The sequence below is a fragment of the Erinaceus europaeus genome, chromosome 23 (genome assembly GCF_950295315.1).
Source record: "Erinaceus europaeus chromosome 23, mEriEur2.1, whole genome shotgun sequence".
Lineage (NCBI taxonomy): Eukaryota > Metazoa > Chordata > Mammalia > Eulipotyphla > Erinaceidae > Erinaceus > Erinaceus europaeus.
This window is the reverse complement of record NC_080184.1, coordinates 13,578,110-13,601,937: the sequence shown is the minus strand read 5'-3', so window position 1 is coordinate 13,601,937 and position 23,828 is coordinate 13,578,110. Positions and strand designations below refer to the sequence as shown.

Sequence of the window (23,828 nt, the reverse complement as noted above, 5' to 3'; positions counted from 1 at the left end):
GTCCTGGTTCAGACCCTGGTGGGCTCCCCCCCTCCAAATTCCGGGCAGGCCCTGAGTTGGGGAATTCTGCACCACCCCGAATCTTTCTTCCCCTAGGGCCTGCGGGCGGGCTGGCTCTGCCCTGACCTGTCCCACAAAGAAAGAGTCAGGAACCCCCAGACTGGGTGGGGCCTGCTCCCCTCCCCGCGGCCCCCCCAAAATCCCCGGGGTGGGGGGTAACTGAACCAGGAAATGGGGTTTGTGCAGGTGGAGGGGGAACCTTGGATATTCTGGGGTTCAAGGTCAGAAACCAATTGAGAACCCCCAAATCTGCTGTACCTCTCACCCAAAAAAGGGGGTTCCTCACTTTCAAAATGAATCTGAGTCCTACTCTGCCCTCCAAAAAGGGGGCTTGGGAAAAGTTAGGGTGTATGTAGTGGTCCCCTCAAAATCAATGACTGCTGGGGTTTCAAAAGGGTCCAAGCTCAAAGGGGGTACCCCAAAGTCTCCTCCTCCCAAGTGGGGTGCTCAGACTGGTCTGGGGGAAGGCAGGGCTGGGCCAGCGGGCCTGAGGAGTGAGTCTGGGCGGCAGAGAGCACCCCTCCTTTCCCAGGCCCCCCACCTGGGCAGGCGGCCAGGCCCCAAGGCGGGGCCCCAGTCCTGGGAACACAATGCCTCGGTGTTCAGCGGCGCGCAGGGCTGAGGTGGGACTGGCGCCGCACTGTGGGCACACGCAGCCATGGGGGAAGCTCCCACTGGGGTCTCTTTCTTAACGCGTCTTCCCCCCAACCCCCCTCCCCAAAAAAATCCTGGGTGAGTGAGTGACGGGGTGGGGAAAACTGGAGATTGGTGTGTGTAGGGGGTCTAGATTGGGGGGTCTCAGCTAGAGAGGGGTCCGCGGCAATAAAAGGTGGGATTTTGGGGGTCTCCTGAGCCCCCTAGAAGTTGGGGGGAGCCCCCCCTGCCTGCCTGGTGGCCGCTGTATCTGACCCTTTTCCCGCCGCAGTGTAAGGAGGTCTCCCCCCAGTCTTAGCTCCGTCCCCTTTGAACTCGGGGCGGGGGTGGTGTCTTCCCGCTGCTCCTGGAAATGGGGTCTAGTTGGGGTTCAGGGGTGCACGCCATGGGAACCCCACCTCCTCCTCGTGGAAAATCACTGCTCGGACCCGGAGCCGGGCTGGACCCCGGGGAAGGTGGTGACCCTGAGGTGGGTGAGTGGTTTGGAAAGGCGGCTGAATAAATGGGGGGGGAATCTCCTGCGGGAATCGGGAATCGGGGTGCAGGGGGGCGGCGGGAGGGCGCGCGTGGGGGCGTGACCACAGACGCCACGCCCCTCGAGGGGAGGGGCCTGGAAGCTTTTAAAAGCCCGCGGGGCCCGGGGGCACCGGCGACAGGGACTCAGCGACCGCCGCGGGGACCCCGGAGTGCCCGGCACCCCCAGGTCGGAGGGTGAGTCAGGGAGCGACCCGGGAGCTTGGGGAGACGGCGGCGGCGCCCACTTTTCCGCGCTGGGGGCCAACTTGGGGTGCACCCGGAATAAAGGGGGAGCCCCGCACCCCATTATGAGGAGACCTGCATGGGGGAGTCACCCCGAGCCTGGCAGCCGGTGGGGACCGTAACTCTGGAGCCGGCGCACCCCATCCCGGGCCTGGTGGGCCCCCCAGCTTCTCGGAGGCGTGCTCCGGGAAGGGGGGCGAACCCCAACGTTTGCTTCCACGTGAAGGGGGTGCTCACGGCCGGTCTCAGGGCCCCCGCCACCCCCGGCGGGGTGAAGGTGCTCTGCACAGTGTCCTTAGGCTGGGCCGGACACTGCTTGGAATTGGGGTGGGGGGTGCATGGATTTGGGGGTGCCCCCGCCTCGAGGGGTGCTTGTCTGAGCCTTCCAGAGCCCTGTGACATGGTGCCTGAAGTTCTGACCTGTCCACCTCGGGGTGCGAGTGGAGGGGGGACAAGGCCTTTCATTGGGCAGTGCAAAGTTATTTATTTTTTTGGGGGGGCAGCCTGTTTTTTTTTTTTGGGGGGGTCCCATGCTTTGTCCGGGGAGAGGGGGTAGGTGGGCTGCAGACGCTGCCTGACTCATCCTGGATCCCAGACTTCTGGCCTTGGCTGCGGGAGAATTCCATGTCCATGTCCCTCCGCGGGGTGCCCCCCAACTTTGGTGCACTTTTGGGGGCTCACCCGGGAGAGAGGTGCATGACACAGCGCGGAAGGGTCTGTGGGGAAGCCCGTCGGCCCAGTTAACTACCTGCTGCCCCAACTTGGGGGTGTGTATGGCCGGTGGGTGATGGGACTATGTGGGGGGCACCCCCTCGCCTCCCCCCTCCCCATCCTGGGCACCCCGGCTCCTGGAAGCTCTTTTCAGACCCCAGTGCTAGGAGGGAACCCTAAAATAGCCGCTGGCCGGCCCTTGCTGGCACGAGGAGGTCCAGGGGTGTGACTGGGCGTGTCTGGGGGTCCAGGCCTGTCGCAGCTTGCCTGGCCTGGCTGGTGGGGGACCCCGATTCCTTGGGGCGAGGCAACAGCGGCGGCAGTGGGCAGAAGCTCCCAGGCCTGTCCTGGGGACCCCCCCACACACCCAGATTCAAGTGGGGGCCAGATGATTTCCCTGGGATATGGAGCTTGGCACCCCCTCTTCCTGCCCAGAACTGACCCCACAGCTCCAGGCGGGCACCCCACTCTCTCAGGAGGGGGACGTTTGGGGGACAGTTTGATGCTTCTTTAAGTTTTTTTGGGGGGTTACCATTCACCTGGGGAATCTTGGGGTGCTGTGAGAGGCTTCTGCCACTGCCCCCCCCAAAGTGCTGCGCTGCGTTCAGATTCTCCTGCCGTCTCTGATCTGGAAAAAGTTGGGGGGACCCTTCTCCGGTCTTTGGCTGGGCCACTTTGGGGGGCCTCAGTTTCTCCAACACAGTGTCCCAGATCCCCCCTCCTGGCCTTTATTCCGAAGACAGGCACCCCCAAAACACCTTCCCACCTGGGGTGGCCTGGCCTGGGGGGGGGTCTCTGGTAGACCAGGTTTTGGGGGGCTGTGGGGCGGGCCCAGGAGGGATGGAGGCTGGGGCAGAGGCGGGTGCAGGGCTGAGTCACTGGGAGCTGCCTTGCCTCGGGGTGCCCTGGCCGGCGCCAGCCTGGGTGTGGTCCCCTCCCGTGGGCAGGGTGGGCAGGGTGGTCGGGCCTGGGGTGCAGGGCTGGGGACCCCGCCTCTGGGCATGCTAGGACTCCAGGACTGTGAGGTTACCCCCTCCCCAAACACACACCAAGAATTCCCTGCACGTGAAGTCTGTGGGGGAGAGAGAGAGAGAAAAGAGAGAGAATGACAAGCCCCCCCACACACACACACAGCTGGGTGGGTGGAATTGGGGGGAACTTTCTTGTCTCCCCTTTTCTCTGGGCATTGCCAGACGGGGTCGGCCGGTCTGGGGTTCGAGGAGGCAGCGCTGAAGGACTATGGAAGTTGGGAGGTGCCTGGGTTGCCCCCCAGGAGTGTGTGTGCGCCCCCCTCACTATGCACACACCCCGGGATGGTCCCTCTATTTATAATGTGTGATTCAGTCTCTCCTCTCCACGTCACCCCACACACCAGCCGGGGCGGCGGGACCCTTCTGTCCGGAGTCAGGGTGCCAGGCTCCCCGTGGCTGGGCTGTGTCGGCTGTGTCGCCGGGTGGCAGGGTGCAGGGGGGCCTGGCTGGGGTGGGACAGGCGGGGCAGGGCGGGTGGGGCGCTTTTTTTTTTTTTCCAGGCTCCGCTGGTGGAAAATGAGGACCAGGCTGGGGGAGGCTGCCGCTGATTCATCCTGGAAGCTCTCTGGGGGCGTGGGGGGAGGTGGCAGACTGCCCCCCTTCTTCCCCCCTCCTCCAGCCGGCAGCTTTTGGGGTGCCTGGCTGTGCCCCAGTGGGTGGGAACGGTGGAGCCTTGATTCTGGAAAAGCCCAGTTCTGTCTGTCTGTCTCTTTCTGTGGCGGGCCCCAAAGCCTTGGAGGAAGGGCTTGTCTCAGATATGTTGGGGTGGGGGCCCCCCTCCCCCCTCCCCTCCCCCACTCCAGGGACCCAAGCCTTTTGAGGCCTGGGCAGCTGGGAGTGGCCTTGGCCTTGGTCCCTGCGCTCTGGGCTGGGGAAACCCCACAGGAAGCCGGCCCTCAGGTCGAATGGCTGCTCTTCCCTGGGACTGAAGTTGCTGTCTCACTTCCGGGGGGTGGCCCTGTTGGAAGAGGGGGGGCAGCCTGGCGGCCCGGGGAGGGGGTGTGGGGGTGCTCCTGGGCTCTGCCAGGACCCTCAAATTGCAGGACTGGGCTGGGTGGGGGGGGTCCCTGGAGGTGGGGGGTGGGGTGGATGCCATATCTTGGGGTTCTGGGGAGCCACGTGTGTGCACCCCTTTCTCTGGGACAACATCTCTGTGTGTGTGTGTCTGGCTTGGGGGCCACCCTGTGGAGGCTGTGTTTCTGGACTTGGGGGACCCCCCAGCCCCCAAAGACCTAGAGCTGGGAGGAATATTCTGCATCCTTTATTTATTCGAGAGAGACAGAGACAGAGAGAGACACCACAGCCCTGCTCCACCATCCATGGGGCTCCCCGTCTCCCGCCATCCCCTCTCTCTCTTCCATGTCTGTCTCCCTCTCTCTCATTTCATTAATTTTTTTAGAAGTCTCTCTTTTATTGGATAGGACAGGGAGAGAAAGAGAGAGAGAGAGAGAGAGAGAGAGACAGCCCTTCTTCATCACTTGTGAAGGTTTCCCCCTGCAGGTGGGGAGCCGGGGTCTGGAACCCAGGCCCTTGTGCGAGGTACTGTGTGCGCTTAGCTGGGTGCTCCACTGCCTGACCCAACCCCTTTTTATTATTATTATTATTTTGCCTCCAGGGTTATTGCTGGGGGCTCAGTGCCTGCACCGTGAATCCACTGCTCCTAGAGGCCATTCCCCCCCCCCTTTTGTTGCCCTTGTTGTTGTAGCCTTGTTGTTGTTGATGTTGTTCCCCCTTGGACAGGACAGAGAGACATGGAGAGAGGAGGGGAAGACAGAGAGGGGGAGAGAAAGACAGACACCTGCAGACCTGCTTCACCGCCTGGGAAGCGACTCCCCTGCAGGTGGGGAGCCGGGGTTCGAACCGGGATCCTTATGCCGGTCCTTGTGCTTTGCGCCACCTGCGCTTAACCCGCTGCACTACTGCCCGACTCCCCCTTTTAATTATTTATGTAATCACACCCTTGTTTTTTTTTTTTAAACTTACTTATTACTGAATAGAGATAGAGATAAATGAGAGGGGAAGGGGAGATAGAGAGGAAGAGAGAGAGGTGCTCCGGGAGGTGGCGCAGTGGATAAAGCACTGGACTCCCAAGCATGAGGTCCTGAGTTCAATCCCTGTTAGCACATGGACCAGAGTGACGTCTGCTTCTTTCTCTCTCTCTCTCCTCCTTTCTTCTCATTAATAAATAAATAAAAGAGACAGAGACACATACGGTATTGGGTTGCACAGCCCTACTCCATCACTCTGAAAGCTTCCTGCCTCTGCTGTCTGTCTGTCTTTCTCTTCCCCCCCCAATAAAAAAAAGTGGTGGTGGTGCTGGGGATTGAACCTGAAACCTCAGAGCCTCAGGCAGGAGAGTCTTTTGTAGAATCATGATGCTGTCTCTCTATTATTATTATTATTATTATTAATTATTTCACCCAGAGTCCTACTCAGCTCTGCTGCAGATTGGACCTCAGCGTCTCAGGCAGGAAAGTTTTTTTGCAGAACCCCTGTGCTGTCTCTCTAGGCCTCTCTCTCTTCCTCTCTGTCTCTCTATCTCTATCTCCCCGCTTAGGAAAGAAAGAGCACCCACGGAGCTCCCCACCGTCTGTGGTCTTGCTCTGATGTCTCTCCCTGTCTCTCGTCTCTAGAATGAGAAAACGTTCATGGAATATATGGTGTACACGTGAGCTTCTGGCTCCCATGCTACCTCCCCCCCAAAAAAAAAATAAGGGAGAAACAGGGGTTCTCTGAAATGATCATATACTGTGCCAGGAACAAGGACTCAGGTTCAAGCACTGGCTCCCCCACCTGCAGGAGGGGAAGAAGCTTTACAAGCTGTAGGGCAGGGCTGCAGGTGTCTCTCTTTCTTGCCCCCCCTCGATCTCTCTCTCTGTCTCACCCTTAAAAAAAAATGAAGGGAGTCAGGCGGTACCCCAGCGGGTTAAGCGCATGTGGCACAAAGCTCAAGGTCCGGCGTAAGGATCCTGGTTCGAGCCCCCGGCTCCCCACCTGCAGGGGAGTCGCTTCCCAGGCGGTGAAGCAGGTCTGCAGGTGTCTGTCTTTCTCTCCCCCTCTCTGTCTTCCCCTCCTCTCTCCATGTCTCTCTGTCCTATCTGAACGATGACATCAATAGCAACAATAATAACTACAACAATAAAACAGGGCAACAAAAGGGAAAATAAATAAATGAAGAAAAGAAGAATGAAATGGTAGTCCAGAGACAGTATTGGATTCCCAAGCATTAGGCCCTGGGTTTGAGCTTCAGCATTGCCAGTGTCAGAGGGAGGCTCTGCTTCTCTCTCTCTCTCTGTCTCTCTTTCTTCTTGCCTCTCCTTAATAAATAAATATAATATTTAAGGGCTGAGGAGAAAGCACAGTGATTCTGCTAAAAAGACCCTCCTTCCTGAGGTTCCCAGGTCTGACTATCAGTCAGAGCTGAGTAGGACTCTAGGGAAATAAACAAACAAACAAATAAATAAAATCCAGTCTTTAAAAAACAAACAAACGGGGAGTCGGGCGGTAGCGCAGCGGGTTAAGCGCACGTGGCGCAAAGCGCAAGGACCGGCATGAGGATCCCGGTTCGAGCCCCCGGCTCCCCACCTGCAGGGGAGTCGCTTCCCAGGCAGTGAAGCAGGTCTGCAGGTGTCTGTCTTTCTCTCCTCCTCTCTGTCTTCCCCTCCTCTCTCCATTTCTCTCTGTTCTATCTAACAATGATGACATTGATAACAATAATAATTACAACAATATAAAAAAATGAATCAATAAATAAAACATTTAAAGAAAAGAAAAAAGAAAGGAAAGAAAAGGTAGCTGGTAACGGAGGAGTTACCTGAAAGAAAGGGAAGGAGAAGAAAACAGTTTATTTCTGAATGAATGCAGTTGGGATCATTTCTCAGATGGGGAAACTGAGGCTTGAAAGGCTTCGAGGGAGAGGGGGCTTGTACCTTGCTCTGGGGTGGGGTGGGTGACCCAGGGCTGCCTTCTGCTCTGGAGGGGACGGGTGCTGGGTGGCGGCGGTAAGGGGGGGCAGGCCGGGTGTGGGGGGGTTCCTGGCGGCTTCCTCTGGAGTGAAGTCACTTCCCTGCCGCTGGCCCCCACCCGCTCTGCTTCCTCTCTTCCCGGCGGCCGCGGCCTCATTCAGGGTGTGTTTGGGGGGGTCAGGACCAGCACACTGTCATCCACCACTCCCCCTCCCCATTTCGACTCTGGGGCTTGGGGGTGCAGGTGGGCAGGGAACTCAGTTCTCACCACCTCCCTTTGCTCCCCATACAGGGTTCCAGCTTGATGCACCCCCAGCTTTTCTCCCTGCTCCTACCCTCCCCCTTCAACAAACAAACAAACCAACCAACCAACCAACCAGAAACACCTTGCAGTGCCAGGGCTGGCTGGGGTTCCTGGGGATGAGATTTGTTTTTTAGTCACAAATCACATTGCCAGGGATTACCAACCGTCCCTGCGCCCCACTTCTGGGGGGACGGGGAACACCACGGGTAAGGGGGGAGTCACCGGACCGACATCACCATTACCACTGAAGAAGACAGAGGTGCCCCCCCAGGCCCGGCCTGGGGAGCAGGGCTTAGCTGCTGGTGAACAGGGTGTCACCGAGTCTTGTTCACAGTGGCTAAGTTCCGCCCCCCTCCCTGGGGTCCCCCCACTTCTTGGGAGCCCCCAACCTCCCCCCCACCTCCCTGGGCTCACCCTCCAGTACCTACTGAACTGAAACACAGTTTTTTTCATGCAACTGGCTCAGTTCAGCAGGAACCGGAGTGGAGCCCCCTTGGAGCCCTGGGGGCCCCCCCAAAAAAAAAAAAAGAAAAAGGTTCTCTGAACGGGGTGATGACGGGAATGCAGCTCTCTGTAGTCTGAATGACCTTTTATTTTTTCAAGATTTAATTTAATTTATTTATTTATTAATGAGAAACATAGGAGGAGAGAGAGAGAGCCAGACATCACTCTGTTACATCTGGTCCGTGTGCTGCCAGATATTGAACTCAGGACCTTATGCTTGAGAGTCCGATGCTTTATCCACTTCGCCACCTCCTGGACCACCTTTTTTTTTTTGTTTGTTTGTTTCCAGGGTTATTGCTGGGCTCGGTGCCTGCACCATGAATCCACTGCTCCTGGAGGCCACATTTTCCCCCCCTTTTGTTGCCCTTGTTGTAGCCTTGTGGTGGTTATTATTGTGGTTGTTATTGATGTCATTCATTGTTGGATAGGACAGAGAGACATGGAGAGAGGAGGGGAAGACAGAGGGGGGAGAGAAAGACAGACACCTGCAGACCTGCTTCACCGCCTGACTCCCCTGCAGGTGGGGAGCCGGGGCTCGAACTGGGATCCTTATGCCAGTCCTTGCGTTTCACGCCACGTGCACTTAACCGCTGCGCGACAGCCCGACCCCCTGAATGACTTTTTTTTGGGGGGGCAAGAGCTGGACACCCCACTTTGCCCACACTTGGGCTGCCTGGTCCCAGCTTCTGGTTACCCAAGAGGAAGCCCTGAGACCGTTACATGTCAACCCCGGGCTTCCGGAACCAGGATGTCTTGGGTGTGCCTGCCCCATTTTTTTTGGAGGGTAGGCAGACACCCCAATAACCCCCTGGCACTGTTTGGGGGTGGGTTCAGGGAGGATGTCTCTGTGGCTTCAGAAAGCACCCAAGCAGGGTGGTGTCAGGGTGTGGAAGAGGCTTGAGGTCTGTCCAGGATCACATGGGGTGGGGCTTTTTTTGGGGGGGTGTCAGAGAGCACCCTCCCTTTCCCCACCCCCCCAAGCTATTGGGGGGGGGAGAGACAGAAGGTCTGTGTGGACTCTGTTGTCGCGATAAAATAAAAGTTGCCCCCCTCCTCACTCTTGAGTGTCTGTCTGATTGATTTAACCCCCTCAACCTAGCACCCTGGGGTTTCTGGATTATTATTCTTTTTTTGGGGGGGCAGATTGGACCCCCTCAATCTGTTTTGACAACACAGTGGCTGGGAGTTAAGTTATACAGATGGAAAAGCTACCGGGTGCCTGCAGAGACATCTGGGGCTGGGGTGGGGTGACCCTGGATGTTCTGTTCTGTGCCCCCACAAGGCATCGCACCCCCACACCCGGGTGGAGGTGTATGTGACCCTGGGCCTGTGGGTCTCCAGCCAAGTGGCGTGTGGCACACGGGGTTGGGAGGTTTGCAATGAGTTAACTGGGCTGAAGCCTGAGGTTGGGTATCCCCCAAAAAACAGCTGCAGGAAACTGGGCTTTGAAATGTGAAACCTCTGGGCGTGGCTGCGACCCCAGTGGGCACCCTAGATCCTGGGGGGGCGTCTGTGGCTGAACTTGAGAGCCCAGGTGCATTTGAAAGTGGCTGGAACCCCCCCCAACCTCCAGTCCCCCCCCAAAAAAAATAAAAATAATAAAAATGGGTCCAGACCATTTGAGGACGCACTTGTCCTCTCGGGCCTCCAGGGGGAGCCAGAGGGCACAGGCCTGTGGGCCAGCAGGAGGCGGGGCCGTCTGCGATTGGTCAGTCTCGTGAGGAGGGCGGGCGACATAAGCCAATCATCGGGCCCAGCGCCACAGAGGTCCCGCCCACCGGCTCTTGGGCGCCGTCTCGAGGCCGGTCTGCGCACTGCACCCTCCGCGTGTCCTCAGCTGCTCCCGCATGGCCTGGGAAAGCCAGATGTCTGTCTGTCTGTTGGTCTCTAAAACCAGCACGAAGGTCCCAAGAGGGGCGGCATGTGTCTGTGCCTCTTGGAAGGCCAGAAACAGAAGGGGTCGTTTCTGGGGCCCCTGCCTCAATCCACTTTTTTTCCGGGGGGGGGGTGGCACCCCCAATGACCACACCCACCGCACCCCATTCCTGGGCCAGAGCCCTGCCCATGAGGGCTTAGTCCACGCTCAGTTTTCCCATTTAGAGGGGCTGCTCCCCTACCCACTTTCACTCAAACCATCCACCCTGGAAATATGAGTACCTCCCAATAGTTGGGGAGGGGTCGTTTGGAGCTGGGGGGTCCCCCCTCCTCCAGGGGCACCCCCATCTGTGAAGTGGGAATTGTGTCTGGGGAGACAGTGCAGCAGGCAGAGAGCTGGACTTGCACGCCTGAGGTCTCTTGGGCTGGGCAGTGATGCACCTGGCTGAGTGCATGTTACAGTGTGCAAGGACCCGGGTTCAAGCCCCTGGTCCCCACTTCAGGGGGGAAGCTTTGCAAGCGGCGAAGAAGGGCTGCAGTTATCTCTGTTTCTCTCCCTTGCTACCTCCCCTTTTCCTGTCGTTCTGTCTCTATCCAGTCAATAAAGATAATTAAAACAAATAAATGTGGATACCTCTTTAGAACAATGTCACCAGCTCAAGATTGACAAGCCCAAGGCCACCTCTCTCCTCCACCATCCATGCTTCTGGAATTTTCTGTGATCTCCAGCTGAAACCAGCGCCCCTTCCTGGATGCTATGTCCTCAGAGGGGAATTGGAGGTTTTTTTTTTTTTTTTTTTGGGGGGGAGGGTGGAGTGGGGTGGGGTGGATGTTCCTAGATCACCTCTCTCCTTCAGAATTAAACAAATAGAATGATGTATTTACTCTTTTCTTTATTTTTGAATGGGGAGAAGGAAATTCATGAAGACAAGGGTTGATAAAATATTTACAACACAATGCCGTGTGGTCTTTTGTCTGTAATTACAGGAGGGAAAAGATTGTGTGTGTATCTGTCTTTCCTTAAAGCCCCCCACCCCACCCCCCCAACATGCCCTTACACACACTTCCTGGGTCAAGAGCTTGGGGACAAGAATAGAAAGATGGGACCCGGGGGCCTGGAGAGGGAGAGAGACAGAGAGGAAGATGAATGCAGGTCCAAAGGGGGGAAAGTAGGGGGCTTCCTGGTCTCCCCGCAAATCTAGTGGACAACAGCCTGAGATTGGCTGGGGTTCTGGCTTGTGAGCGCAGTAATGGACAGGGAGAGACATCACAGCCCCCCAACGCACACACACCATGTTGGCCCCAGGGGCCTTGGAATGACAGTCCCGGCCAAGGGTGTGTGTTTTGGGGGACAAGCTGGAGCCCCTGCCCCACGGGGCTCCCTGGGTGCTGTGCGCGATGCTGAGAGGACACCCCCATACCCAAGTTCCTTCCAGCCTGTCCTTCACTCCCCCAGGTCTTGTGAGCTGGGGGCTGCACACGGTAGGTCTGAATGTGGGGGTTTGTGGAAGTACAGCAGCTCAGAAACCCCACTTGACCCGCCTGCCTAGTCTGTGCACTAAGTTGCAGGGTTCAAGGAAAAAAAAAGAGAGCATCTGGGAACCATTTAAGTCTTTAAAATTTTATTTTTAATCCCACCCCCATACTCCCAGTGCCACAGCCCTGCTGAGCTCTGCCTCATGGCAGTGCTGGGGATTGAACCTGGGACCTCAGAGCCTCAGCAAGGGAGTCTCTTTGTAAAACCAATTATGCTATCTCCTCAGTCCAGGAAAGGCTTTTCACATCACCTCTATGCAGAATGCATTTTTATTTAAAGATACAAGGTGTGGGTGGGGAGACAGCCTAATGATTCTGTAAGAGACACTCTTGCCTGAGAAAGTCCCAGGTTCAGTCCCCAGCACCACCATAAGCCAGAACTGAGCAGCGCTCTGGTAAATATGAGAGACACAGGGCAAAGCATGGATCACTCCATGCAGGTAAACTATTTCACAAGTCCAACATCCTTTTTAAGTTTTTTTTTTTTTAAATGGGTGGGGAGACAGCATAATGGTTCTGCAGAGACTCTCCTACCTGAGGCTCTGAGGCCCCAGGTTCAATCCACAGCACCGCCATCTGCCAGAGCTCAGCAGGGCTCTGGGCTGGTGCTCTCTCTCTCTCTCTCTCTCGCAATTATCTATTACCTAGCTATCTTTGTATCATCTATCTCATTAAACACATAAATATTACAAAGCCTTTTCTGTGCGGAAGCTCCGAGGTCCCAGGTTCAATCTCCAGCACTGCCATCAGCCAGAGCTCAGCAGGGCTCTATGTGAGGGGAAAAAAGAAAGTGAATGAATGAATGAGAGACACAGAATACAAGTAACCCGGTACGCAGCCGCCAGTCCCCCTCCATTTATTTTGTTGGAGAAGGAACCTCCTGGCTGTGTGCATGGGCGTCCTTCTCTTAAAGAGGTTCTTTTTTTAAACTTGGCATCCCAGACAAATAGCAAACCCAGAGCCTTGTTAGATCTGTTTTATTGGGGAGCGTGGGGGTGGGAGTGTCCACAAAAATAAAGTCACATAGCGGAGGAGACCGTGTGTCTCCATGACCCAGCCCAGGGACGGGCCTCTCTGTGGAATCTGGGTGGCATCCTCAGGAGGGGGCCTTGGCGGCGGGGCCCCCCTTCTTCTTGGGGGGCGGCCTGAGCAGCGTCAGCTTCTTGGGCAACTTGCTACTGGCTTTCATCATCACGTCGTGTTCGATTTTTTTCCGGATCCCCACCTCCAGGTCCTGGGGGGATGGAAGTTGGCTGCTGTGGGGAGAGGCAGCACCGCCCCCACACCCCATCTGGGCCTGGACAGGCCTCCAGTCTCTCCCCCCACCCTGACACCACCCTGCTTGGGTGCTTTCTGAAGCCACAGAGACATCCTCTCCGCTCCCCCAGTGCCAGGGGACTATAGGGGTGCCTCTTCCTCCCCCCTAAGAAAATACCAAAGCGAAGGATGGAGGCTCGCCTAGGACAGCCTGGTCCCAGAAGCTCGGGGTTGGCATGTAAAGGTCTCAGGGCCCAAAGGGGCTTCCTTTTGGGTAACTGGCAGCTGGGTAAAGCAGGGTGACCAGACTCCGGAACCCCCAGTCATTCAGAACAGAGAAGAGCCACCTGCTCCCTACATCCACCCCCACAGGGGTTGGGGGGGGGGAGCCTAGCCAAGTCCACCGATGACACCCTATTCAGGGAACTTTTTTTTTTTTTTTTGCCTCCAGGGTTATTGCTGGAGCTCGGTGCCTGCACTACGAATCCACTGCTCCTGAAGGCCTTTCCCCCCATTTTTTGTTGCCTTTGTTTTAGTTGTTATTGTTGTCATAGCTGTTGTGGTTGTTGGATAGGACAGAGAGAAATGGAGAGAAGTGGAGAGGAAGACAGAGAGGGGGAGAGAAAGACAGACACCTATAGACCTGCTTCACCGCCTGGGAAGCGACTCCCCTGCAGGTGGGGAGCCAGGGGCTCGAACCGGGATCCTTATGGGCTTTGCGCCACATGCGCTTAACCCGCTGAGCTACCGCCCGACTCCTGGAACTATTTTTTTGGGGGTGGTCCCTAGGGGTCACCGTCTGAGGGGGATCTTCTTTCAGAGGGTGGTGGTGGTGAGCACCCCCTCTTCTCCCAAGCTGTTGGCTACAATTGACACAGAAGGTGCGTGTGGAGTCTGCTGCCAGATGAAGTGAAGCTGCTCCCCCCAACCAGCTCCACACACATCAGCTCCCCATCTTCTATGGGACCCTCCTTTGCCCCCCACCCTGCCCGAAGTGCCAGGCTCCCAGCTGGTCCCCCCACCCTGCACCCCAGAATCCAAGGTCCGTCTCCCAGAGACCCCCCTCCCTCAGCAGCCACTTGGCCCCGCACCCCAGTTCCTTACGCCTTCAGAACCGCCCCCCCAGCCCCCTGCACTGAGGAGGCTGTACCCAACTCTCCCAAAATGCATGCCAGCCCCCAAAGCCTCCAGAAGCTGCACTCCAGGTCCCTGGACCCCCCAACCCTAACCCCCCAGGAGACAACACCAGGCTCGTGCACCCCAAGAGGCAATGACCCATCCCCCCTACAAGTTGCACCCCAGGCCTCTGCAAACCACAAGAGTCACATCCCAGGTACATGCACCCCCTGAGGCCTTGTCACAGCTCCCTGCACCCCCAGAAATTGCACCCCAGGTCCTTCCACTGCCAGAGGCCACAACCCAGCCCCATGTACCCCAACAGCTTCAACCCAGCCCCATGCAGCCCAGAGGCCACAACCCAGCCCCATGCACCCCCAACAGCTTCAACCCAGCCCCATGCAGCCCCAACAGCTTCAACCCAGCCACATACACCCCAACAGCTTTTATCCAGCCCCATGCACCCCCAACAGCTTTTGCCCAGCCCCATGCAGCTCCAACAGCTTCTGCCCAGCCCCATGCACCCCCAACAGCTTTTACCCAGCTCCATGCATCCCAACAGCTTTTATCCAGCCCCATGCACCCCCAACAGCTTCTGCCCAGCCCCATGCACCCCCAACAGCTTCTGCCCAGCCCCATGCAGCCCCAACAGCTTTTATCCAGCCCCATGCACCCCCAACAGCTTCTGCCCAGCCCCATGCACCCCCAACAGCTTCAACCCAGCCCCATGCAGCCCCAACAGCTTCAACCCAGCCCCATGCAGCCCCAACAGCTTCAACCCAGCCCCATGCACCCCCAACAGCTTCAACCCAGCCCCATGCACCCCCAACAGCTTCAACCCAGCCCCATGCAGCCCCAACAGCTTCAACCCAGCCCCATGCAGCCCCAACAGCTTCAACCCAGCCCCATGCAGCCCCAACAGCTTCAACCCAGCCCCATGCACCCCCAACAGCTTTTACCCAGCCCCATGCAGCCCCAACAGCTTCAACCCAGCCCCATGCAGCCCAGAGGCCACAACCCATGTCCATGCAGCCCCAAGCAGCTGCAACCCAGCCCCTTGCACCCCCGGACCCCTCCCCAACCTTCTTGAGCTTCTGCTGCTCCACGACCCGCGTCTTCTTCGGGGCGATGAGCCGACCTGCGGATGAGACGCGCCACCGTGAGACCCGGCCCCCCGGTCCCGCTCGGAAGCCCGACCCCGGCTCCTGCCCCCCGGCCAGGACTCACCGCCTTTCCTGGGGCCGCGACTCCGCTCGGCCGCCGCCGCCTTCGCTTTGCTCTTGGCCGGTTTCTGCGCCTGGAACTTGCGCTGCCCCTGCGCCATGTTCGCGCCTGCGCACTGACGGCGGGCGCCGCGAGGGCCGGAAGACGCGAGGGCTCACGGGATTCGGAAATGAGGAAGCGCGCGGCGACCCACAGGATATAGCTGGGCCCGCAGACGCGAAGGCTCATGGGATACAGCGGGGCCCGCAGACGTGAAGACTCACGGGATACAGAGGGGCAAATTTAAAGGGACCGCACACCCAAGCGAGATAGTTGATCCGAGGCATTTGGTATCAGCTGGGTGCTGGTGTGCTTGGAAATATGGATCCTGTTTCTGTGCTCTTTAGACATGAAAATTCAAATTCTCGTGGTCCGGGAGGTGGCGCAGTGGATAAAGCATCTGATTCTCAAGCATGAGGTCCTGAGTTCAATCCGCAGCAACACATGTACCAGAGTGATGTCTATCTAGTTCTATCTTCCTGAATAAATAAATAAAATCTTAAAAAAATTCAAATTCTCACTAGGACTAGCTCCTGTGCAACGCTGCAGGGGTGTATATGCAAAGCTCCCACAGCTGGTCGGGGTTGGGGAAATAACATAATGGTTCTGCAAACAGACACTGGTCTGAGGCTCCGAAGTCCCAGGTTCAATCCCCGCATCACCATAAGCCAGAGCTGAGCAGTGCTCTGGTGCTTCTCTCTCAGAATTAAAATACCAATAAAATAATAATAAAGTGTTTTTATTTAAAAAACAAACAAACAAAAAACTCCCACCATCTAAAAAATAAGTCACTTCCCCACATTGAAAAAATGGCACTGGGGGCTTGGGGAGACAGCACAGGGGTTCTCCTGCCTGAGACTCTGAGGCCCCAGGTTCAACCCCCAGCACCACCATAGCCAGAGCTCAGCAGGACTCTGGGGGTGGAAAAATAAAAAAAAGAAAATGCATGAAAAAGTGAATGGGGTTTAAATGTCAAATGGTGGTTTGTTGTTGTTGTTTATTTCCCCAGATCCCTGTGAGCAGAGGGTGTTCCATTCTGTTTGTATCTTCATTAAAAAAAAAAAAAAAAAAAGGTTGTGGTCCGGGAGGTGGCGCAGTGGATAAAACATTGGATTCTTAAGCACGAGGTCCAGAATTCAATCCTCGGCATTGCATGTACCAGAGTGATATCTGTCTGGTTCTTTCTCTCTCTCCTATCTTCATGAATAAATAAATAAAATCTTAAAAAAAAAAGTTTACTATTATTGAAAGAGAGAGAGAGAGTACAGTATCCCTCTGGTACACGCAATACCAAGGACTGAACGCAGGACTAACACTGAGTGTTCAAGAGGAATGCCCTGAAATTCTTAAGACAACTAAATAAAAACAGATTAATAAGGGCGGGGGAAGATAGCTTAGTGGTTATGCAGAGACTTCCCTGCCTGAGGCTCCGAGGTCCCAGGTTCAATCCCCAGAACCACCATCAGCCAGAACTCAGCAGGGCTCTGGGAAATAAATAAACTAATTAATAAGCAACCTGGGAGGGGTGCAGTGAATAAGGCTCTGGATTCCCCAAGCCTGAGGTCCCGGGTTCTATCCCCGGGATCACTTGCACCAGAGAGGCGCTGCTTCCCAGGCCACAGCAGGGAACGGAGGAGGTGGTGGAGCGGGATTTGAACCCCGAGTTGCAGGTGGAGGGAAAAAAGCTGACTCTGGGAGAAGGAACATCATTATAAACATGTTATTATAACCATCAGCGTGGGTTTTTTTGGGGGGTTGGGGTCCCGTGGCTTCTGGACACCCCTCCCAGGCATCCTCTCAGGAACTGGTGGTGGTGCTGAGGGCTGCCTGCAGTTCGTGGGGGGCAAAGACCCCCAGTTCTGTGATGATGCCACCGGTGATGAGCTCGTGGGGGGTGACGTCAAAGGCGGGGTTCCACACCTCGATCCCTGCAGGGGGAGAGCTGGGCATTGGCAACCGCGTCCCCCTGCTGGGGGCTCCCCACGGCCCTCCCTGTCTGCTACAGACTGGCTCCTTTATTCAATTCTATTACTGTCGTTTATTTCTCTTTAACTCATTAGTGGATAGAGAGAGAGAGAGAGAGGAATCAAGAGGGGAGGGGGAGACCGAGGAGACACCTGCAGCCCTGCTCCACCACTCATGAAGCTTCCTCCTTGCAGGTGGGGACCAGGGGCTCGAACCTGGGTCCTTGTGCGTATAGTATATGCACCACTGCCTGCCCCACTCACCTCTCTTTTGAGAAGAAAGCACAGTGGTTCTGTAAACAAGACTCGCCTGCTTGAGGCTCTGAGGTCCTGGGTTCAATCCCCAGCACCACCACCAATCAGCCAGAGCTCAGTAGGGCTCTGGGGAAAATAATAATAATGATGATGATGTTAATACTGTTATTATTCTACAAACAGATTCTTTTGTGTGAGGCTCTGTGAACTGAGCAGGGCTCTAAGTAAAGGAAGAGGAGGAGGAAATAGAAGAGGGACCAGGTGTTAAAACTTGGTTAAAGGGAGTCGGGCGCGTGTTAAAACTTGGTTAAAGGGAGTCGGGCGGTAGCGCAGTGTTAAGTGCACGTGGCACAAAGTGCATGATCCGGCATCAGGATCCCGGTTCGAGCCCCCGGCTCCCCACCTGCAGGGGAGTCGCTTCCCAGGCGGTGAAGCAGGTCTGCAGGTGTCTGTCTTTCTCTCCCCCTCTCTGTCTTCCCCTCCTCTCTCCATTTCTCTCTGTCCTATCCAACAACGATGACATCAATAAAACAACAAGGGCAACAAAAGGGAATAAATATTAAAAAAAAACTTGGTTAAAAGCATACATGTCACCACGCACAGGACTCAGGTTCAAGACCCTGGTCCCCCACCTGCTTGGGGGAAGCGTCATGAGCGGTGGAGCAGGGCTGCAGGTGTCTCTCTCCAAAATAAATGAGTAAATAAATTTACAAAGCATGAAAATAAAATAAAATGACTTAGGAAAAAAATATATATATATCACCACCACTCCGGAAGGTTCTGTCTCTCGCTAGAACTTTCTGCAAGGCTCGCCTCTCTGCATCTGTCTGTCTTTGTCTCTCCTTCTGTCTCTGGCGGGGCTTACCGGGCGCGGCAATGCGGATGCCCTGCAGGTCCGTGAGCTCCTGGGGCGGCCGCTCCTCGATGGGGATGTCCCGGCCCGAGGCCAGGCCCAGGTCACAGGAAGAGCTGGGTGCCGCCACGTAGAAAGGCACCCCGAGGTGCTTGGCGACCACCGCCAGCTGGTAGGTGCCCACCTTGTTGGCCGTGTCCCCATTGGCCACGATGCGGTCAGCGCCCACGATGACAGCTGGGGGAGGGGGCACGGAGGAGGTGATGGAGGGGACTGGCGTGTGAGGGGAGCTGGTCCTGGGTGCCCCCCACCCCGCAGGCACCCACCTGTCACCCCGCGCTGGGCCAGGGCGGCGGCCGCAGCGCTGTCTGCGATGAGGGTGGCTGGGATGGCTTCATACACCAGCTCGAAGGCCGTCAGCCTCGAACCCTGATTGTAGGGTCGAGTCTCCGTGCAGTAGACTCGCTCCAGGCGGCCCTGGGCGTGCAGGGAGCGGACCACACCTTGGGCGGGTGGGCGGGGGAACCCCAGAGTCAGGGGACAGCACCCTCCAGACCTGCCAATCTCCCTTTATTATTATTATTATTACTTTCCCCCAGAGTCCTGCTGAGCTCTGGCTGATGGTGGTGCTGGGAATCGAACCTGGGGCCTCAGAGTCTCAGGCAGGAGAGTTGTTTGCAGATCCACAATGCTGTCTCCCCAGTTTTGTTTTTTGTTTTTGCCTCCAGGGTTATTGCTGGGGTTTGATGTCTGCACCACAAATCCACTGCTCCTGGAGGCTATTTTTTCCCCTTTTGTTGCCCTGGTTGTTTTTATCGTTGTTGTTGTTATTATATTGTTGTTATTGATGTCGTTGTTGTTGGCTAGGACAGAGAGAAATGGAGAGAGGAGGGGAAGACAGAGAGGGGGAGAGAAAGACAGACACCTGCAGACCTGCCTCACCGCCTGTGAAGCGACTCCCCTGCAGGTGGGGAGCCAGGGCTCGAACCGGGATCCTTACGCCGGTCCTTGCGCTTTACCTGCTGTGCTACCGCCCAACCCCCCCCCATTTTTATTTATTTATTTTCTTTATCTTGTTTTTTTTCCCCTTCTGTTGCCCTTTTTTATTGTTGTTGTGGTTACTATATTGTTATTGATGTCATTGTTGTTGGATAGGACAGAAATGGAGAGGAGAGGAAGAGTTTCTTTGCAGAACCATTATGCTATCTACCCCTGCCCTTATATATTTTTTAAAGTGTTTTATTTATTTTTATTTTTGAGAGATACAGAGAATGACACAGAAATACCAGAGCACTGCACGGCTCTGGCTTTTGGTGGTGCAGGGGACTGAACCTGGGACTTCTGGAGCCTCAGGCATGAGTCTCTTTGCATAACCATGATGCTATCTACCCCCACCCCTTATATTGTGATTAAACCTGGGACTTTGGGTGCCTGAGGCATGAGGGGTTCTTTGTATAACCATGGTGCTACTTACCCCCATCCCAGGGCCCCCCATTCCTCCCTGGACTCCCAGCCCCCCCAACCCTGAACCCCCTGATTCTGCTTTGACACTCGGTCTTGTGCTGAGCCCCGGGGCTCCAGTGACACCCCCTATCTGCCCCAGGACAGACTCTGACCCCCCATCCCACCCTGGACACTCCTGACCCCCATAAGCCCCCCCATCCCTCTTGGGACCCCAGATTCCTTCACTCATTCATCACTCCTAGGAAGCCCCTGAACCCTCATTCCCTGCAGGGACCCCCCATGTCCCTCCATCCAGGTTCAAGCCTCCAGTCCCCACCTGCAGGGGGGAAGCTTCTCATGTGTGAAGCAGGGCTGCAGGTGTCTCTCCTGTCTCTGCTTCTCATCTCTGCCTAATCTCCAAGGAAGGAGACAGCAGGATGGTTCTGTAAAGAGACTCTCCTGCCTGAAGCTCTGAGGCCCCAGGTTCAATCCCCAGCACCATCAGCAGTCAGAGCTGAGATAAATAACAGGCCCTGCTGGGACTCTGAGTGCCTGGATCGAGCCACACCTGAAGCCCATCCTCTCTGTTCAGTCTGCTTTGCTGTTCTCCCTGGGGGTGGGTGTTCAGGGGTTGGGGCTCCCTCCCTGGCTCCCCGACTCACCCAGGGCAGTGCCATAGCCCGCGGTGGCCAGCGCCCCCGTGTTGCAGTGGGTCAGGACTGTTACTTGGCCCCCTGAGGGGGCCACCCGCTCCAAGATGTGACGGGCCCCCAGGTCCCCGATGGTGCGGTTGTCTCTCAGGTCTTTTTCCATCATGTCCTCGGCGCAGCGGATGACTCTGGGAAAAGGGGTCTGTGGGTGCTGTGGGTGGGGCTGGGGTGGGTGGGATGCTGTCCCCGGGGTCCCTGTCAGGTGGGGTTGGAGGGGCGGGCGCTCTGCCTGGCATCTTCAGGGTCCCCTCGCGGGAGGAGCCTCAGGTGGATGAGGAGGGGGGCTCCTCCTGTGTCCCGGTCTGGGGTCCCCCATTTGTGGATCTGAAGCCCCTGCTCTCCCTGTCTGGGTCTGGGGTCCCCCATGTCTGGATCTGGGGTCCCCCATGTGTGGATCTGAAGTGCCTGCCCTCCCTGTCCGGGTCTGGGGTCCCCCATGTCTTGATTTGGGGTCCCCCATGTGTGTATCTGAAGCCCCTGCCCTCCATGTCTGGGTCTGGGGTCCCCCATGTGTGTATCTGAAGCCCCTGCCCTCCGTGTCCGGGTCTGGGGTCCCCTCACCTGTGGCGCAGGGCCCCTTCATCCTCGTCGTCGTCGTCCTGGTGCAGGTCAGGATCCCCGGCCCCCGCGGCGGCCAGCAGGGTGCGGGCAGCACGCCCCAGGTTCGAGGCCGTGGGCCGCGCCGAGAGCAGCAGGTCGAGCTTCGCCCGCACGAAGCTCCGCAGCACGGCCGCCCCCGGGCCCCCTGCGCCCGCCCGCAGCTCCACCGCCAGGCTCAGGGCGCCCACCAGGGCGATGGCAGGGGCACCTCGCACCTGCGGGGGGATGGGGAGGTCAATGCAGAAATCTGAGGCCTGGGGGTGGGCGGGGGCACCGCGGGGTAAGCGCACGGGGCACAAAGCACAAGGACCGGCGTGAGGATCCTGGTTCGAGCCCCCGGCTCCCCACCTGCAGGGAGTCGCTTCACAGGTGGTGAAGCAGATCTGCAGGTGTCTGTCTTTCTCTCCCCCTCTCTGTCTTCCCCTCCTCTCTCCATGTCTCTCTGTCCTATCCAACAATGAACAACATCAGCAATGGCAATAATAATAACCACAATGAGGCTACAACAACAAGGGCAACAAAAGGGGGACAAATGGCCTCCCGGAGCAGTGGATTCATGGTGCAGGCACCGAGCCCAGCAATAACCCCGGAGGGAAAAAAAACCCCAAAAAATCTGAGGCCCTGGGAGGGTCAGGGGTGCCCCGGGAGGTAATGGGGGGCCAGGGGAAGGGAAGGCGGAGGAAATGGGGGTTCAGTGGGGGTCCCTAGGAGAGAATGGGCATCCTCAGAGGGAAAGTGAGGGTCCAGGGCCTCCGCAGAGGGAATGGGGGGTCCAACGGGGTCCCCAGGAGGGATTGGGGGGCCCTGGAGGGGTGGGGGTCCAGAGGAAAAGGAGGTTCAGTGAGGGTCCTCAGGAGGGATGGGGGTGCAGGGATGTGTCCCCGGGAGGGATGAGGGGACATGGAGGGTCCCCAGGGGGGGTGGAAGGACATGGGGGGTCCCTGCAGGGAATGAGGGTTCAGGGGCTTCCTAGGAGTGATGAATGAGTGAAGGAATCTGGGGTCCCAAGAGGGATGGGGGGGCTTATGGGGGTCAGGAGTGTCCAGGGTGGGATGGGGGGTCAGAGTCTGTCCTGGGGCAGATAGGGGGTGTCACTGGAGCCCCGGGGCTCAGCACAAGACCGAGTGTCAAAGCAGAATCAGGGGGTTCAGGGTTGGGGGGGCTGGGAGTCCAGGGAGGAATGGGGGGGCCTGGGATGAGGGTAAGTAGCACCATGGTTATACAAAGAACCCCTCATGCCTCAGGCACCCAAAGTCCCAGGTTCAATCACAATATAAGGGGTGGGGGTAGATAGCACCATGGTTATGCTAAGAGACTCTCATGCCTGAGGCTCCAGAAGTCCCAGGTTCAGTCCCCTGCACCACCAAAAGCCAGAGCCGTGCAGTGCTCTGTTATTTCTGTGTCATTCTCTGTCTGCATCTCTCAAAAATAAAATAAATAAAACACTTAAAAATATATATAAGGGCAGGGGTAGATAGCATAATGGTTCTGCAAAGAAACTCTTCTGCCTGAGGCTCCAGAGTCCCCGGTTCAATCCCCTGCACCACCATAAGGCAGAGCTGAGCAGTGCTCTGGTAAAAATAATAAATAAATAAATAACAAAATGTGTTCAGGGTCTCAATCAGGGTTTGGGTCCGAGTCAGGGCAGGACTGGGAGTTCAGGGCGTGGATCAGAGTTGAGGGTCTGGATCTGGGGTTCAACGTAGGAGTTGCGTGGGGTTCATGGCCAGGTCTGGGGGCTCAGGCTCTGGATGGGGGTTTAGGGCTGGGATGGGGGTCAGAGGGGTTCGGACTCATGTCCACGGCGGGGCTGGGGGTTCAGGGTCAGGCCGTGGGGGGGCGGGAGGGGTTGTTCAGGATCAGGGTTCAGGCTGGGGTGGGGGGGGAAATGGGATTTCATGGTCATGGGTGGGAGTAGATAGCATAATGGTTATACAGAGAGACCCTCAAGCCTGAGACTCCAAAGTCACAGGTTCAAACCCCCCCCCCCCACCACCATAAGTCAGAGCTGAGCAGGGCTGTGGCTTAAAAAAAAGGGAGTTCAGAGTTCAGGGTCAGGACAGGAATCGAGGCCGGCATGGGGGGTTCGAGCCGGGACCTGGAGTTCAGGGACAAGATCCGGGGTTCAGGGTCGAGATCGGGGCTCAGGGCAGGTTCCGGGGCGGGAATGGGGTCCGAGTCTCGAGGTCCCCCTGGCCCCCACCTTCATGTCGCGGATGGCCGCCCAGGCCTGGCTCACGGATTGCAGGTCCTCGTAGTGACAGACGTGCGGCAGCTGCAGCTGGTCCAGGATCTGCAGGGACCCCGGCGAGTAGCGGATCGCCTCCAGCGTCATGGCGGCCGGGGTGCTGGGAGCTGGGTGCTGCGCCGGGTGCTGGGTGCCGAGTACTCGGGCGCGCTGCGGTTCCGCGCACGTGGTGGCGGTGGGCGGGGCCTCTCCCCGGAAGCAGCCGCTCTGGCCCCGCCCCTCGTCTGAGCAGCCACGTGGGCGCTCAGGGCCCCGCAGATCCTAAGGGAGCCCGCCTTTTGCAGCCGTGGACATATGCCATTTTTTGGGGGTGTGTGTGTTGGTTTCTGGCAGGCTCAGGACCTTGAAACTGGGCCCCCCCCCCAGGCGCCCCCCGAGGTGCTCTCGGTCCCTAGAGGGTCTTCGCCCCTCCCCGCTTCTGCAACAGTCACGTGACCTGCTTTCCCCCAAGGTGGAGTAGCGTCGGGGGTCCCCCAACCCCCACCCCGGGCTGCCAGTTCCTTAGGGCACCGCCGCTGGAGGGAGATGTGCGTTTTCCTAGGTTTCCCAGAAGTGGGGAAGGGGCGGGCTGCTCACTTGGGGGGGGGGGATGTGGCAGCACGGACGTCTCCCCAGCACCCCATCTTCCCCCCCAGTCTCGCGGGATCCCGGGGTGGCTCGTTTCTCCACCCGCCAGCCTCCTGTCTTCTTTTTCTTTTTCAAATATTTATTCTCTTTTGT

General features: G+C 57.3%; 2 protein-coding genes across 2 annotated transcripts; both read right to left on the bottom strand.

Moving 5' to 3' along the window:
* Positions 1 to 12,361: 12,361 nt before the first annotated feature.
* C23H19orf53 (chromosome 23 C19orf53 homolog) lies at positions 12,362 to 15,151 on the bottom strand. Its single transcript, XM_007532455.3, has 3 exons — positions 15,000 to 15,151; positions 14,855 to 14,910; positions 12,362 to 12,633 (listed from the first exon to the last, which is right to left on the bottom strand). Exons 1-3 carry the CDS (start codon positions 15,094 to 15,096, stop codon positions 12,496 to 12,498), a joined length of 291 nt encoding a protein of 96 aa, XP_007532517.1. The 5' UTR covers positions 15,097 to 15,151; the 3' UTR covers positions 12,362 to 12,495.
* A 1,588-nt stretch (positions 15,152 to 16,739) lies between these two features.
* On the bottom strand, positions 16,740 to 23,276 carry MRI1 (methylthioribose-1-phosphate isomerase 1). Its single transcript, XM_060181840.1, has 6 exons — positions 23,064 to 23,276; positions 20,822 to 21,075; positions 20,213 to 20,388; positions 18,434 to 18,610; positions 18,120 to 18,344; positions 16,740 to 16,963 (listed from the first exon to the last, which is right to left on the bottom strand). Exons 1-6 carry the CDS (start codon positions 23,193 to 23,195, stop codon positions 16,833 to 16,835), a joined length of 1,095 nt encoding a protein of 364 aa, XP_060037823.1. The 5' UTR covers positions 23,196 to 23,276; the 3' UTR covers positions 16,740 to 16,832.
* Between the last annotated feature and the right edge of the window lie 552 nt (positions 23,277 to 23,828).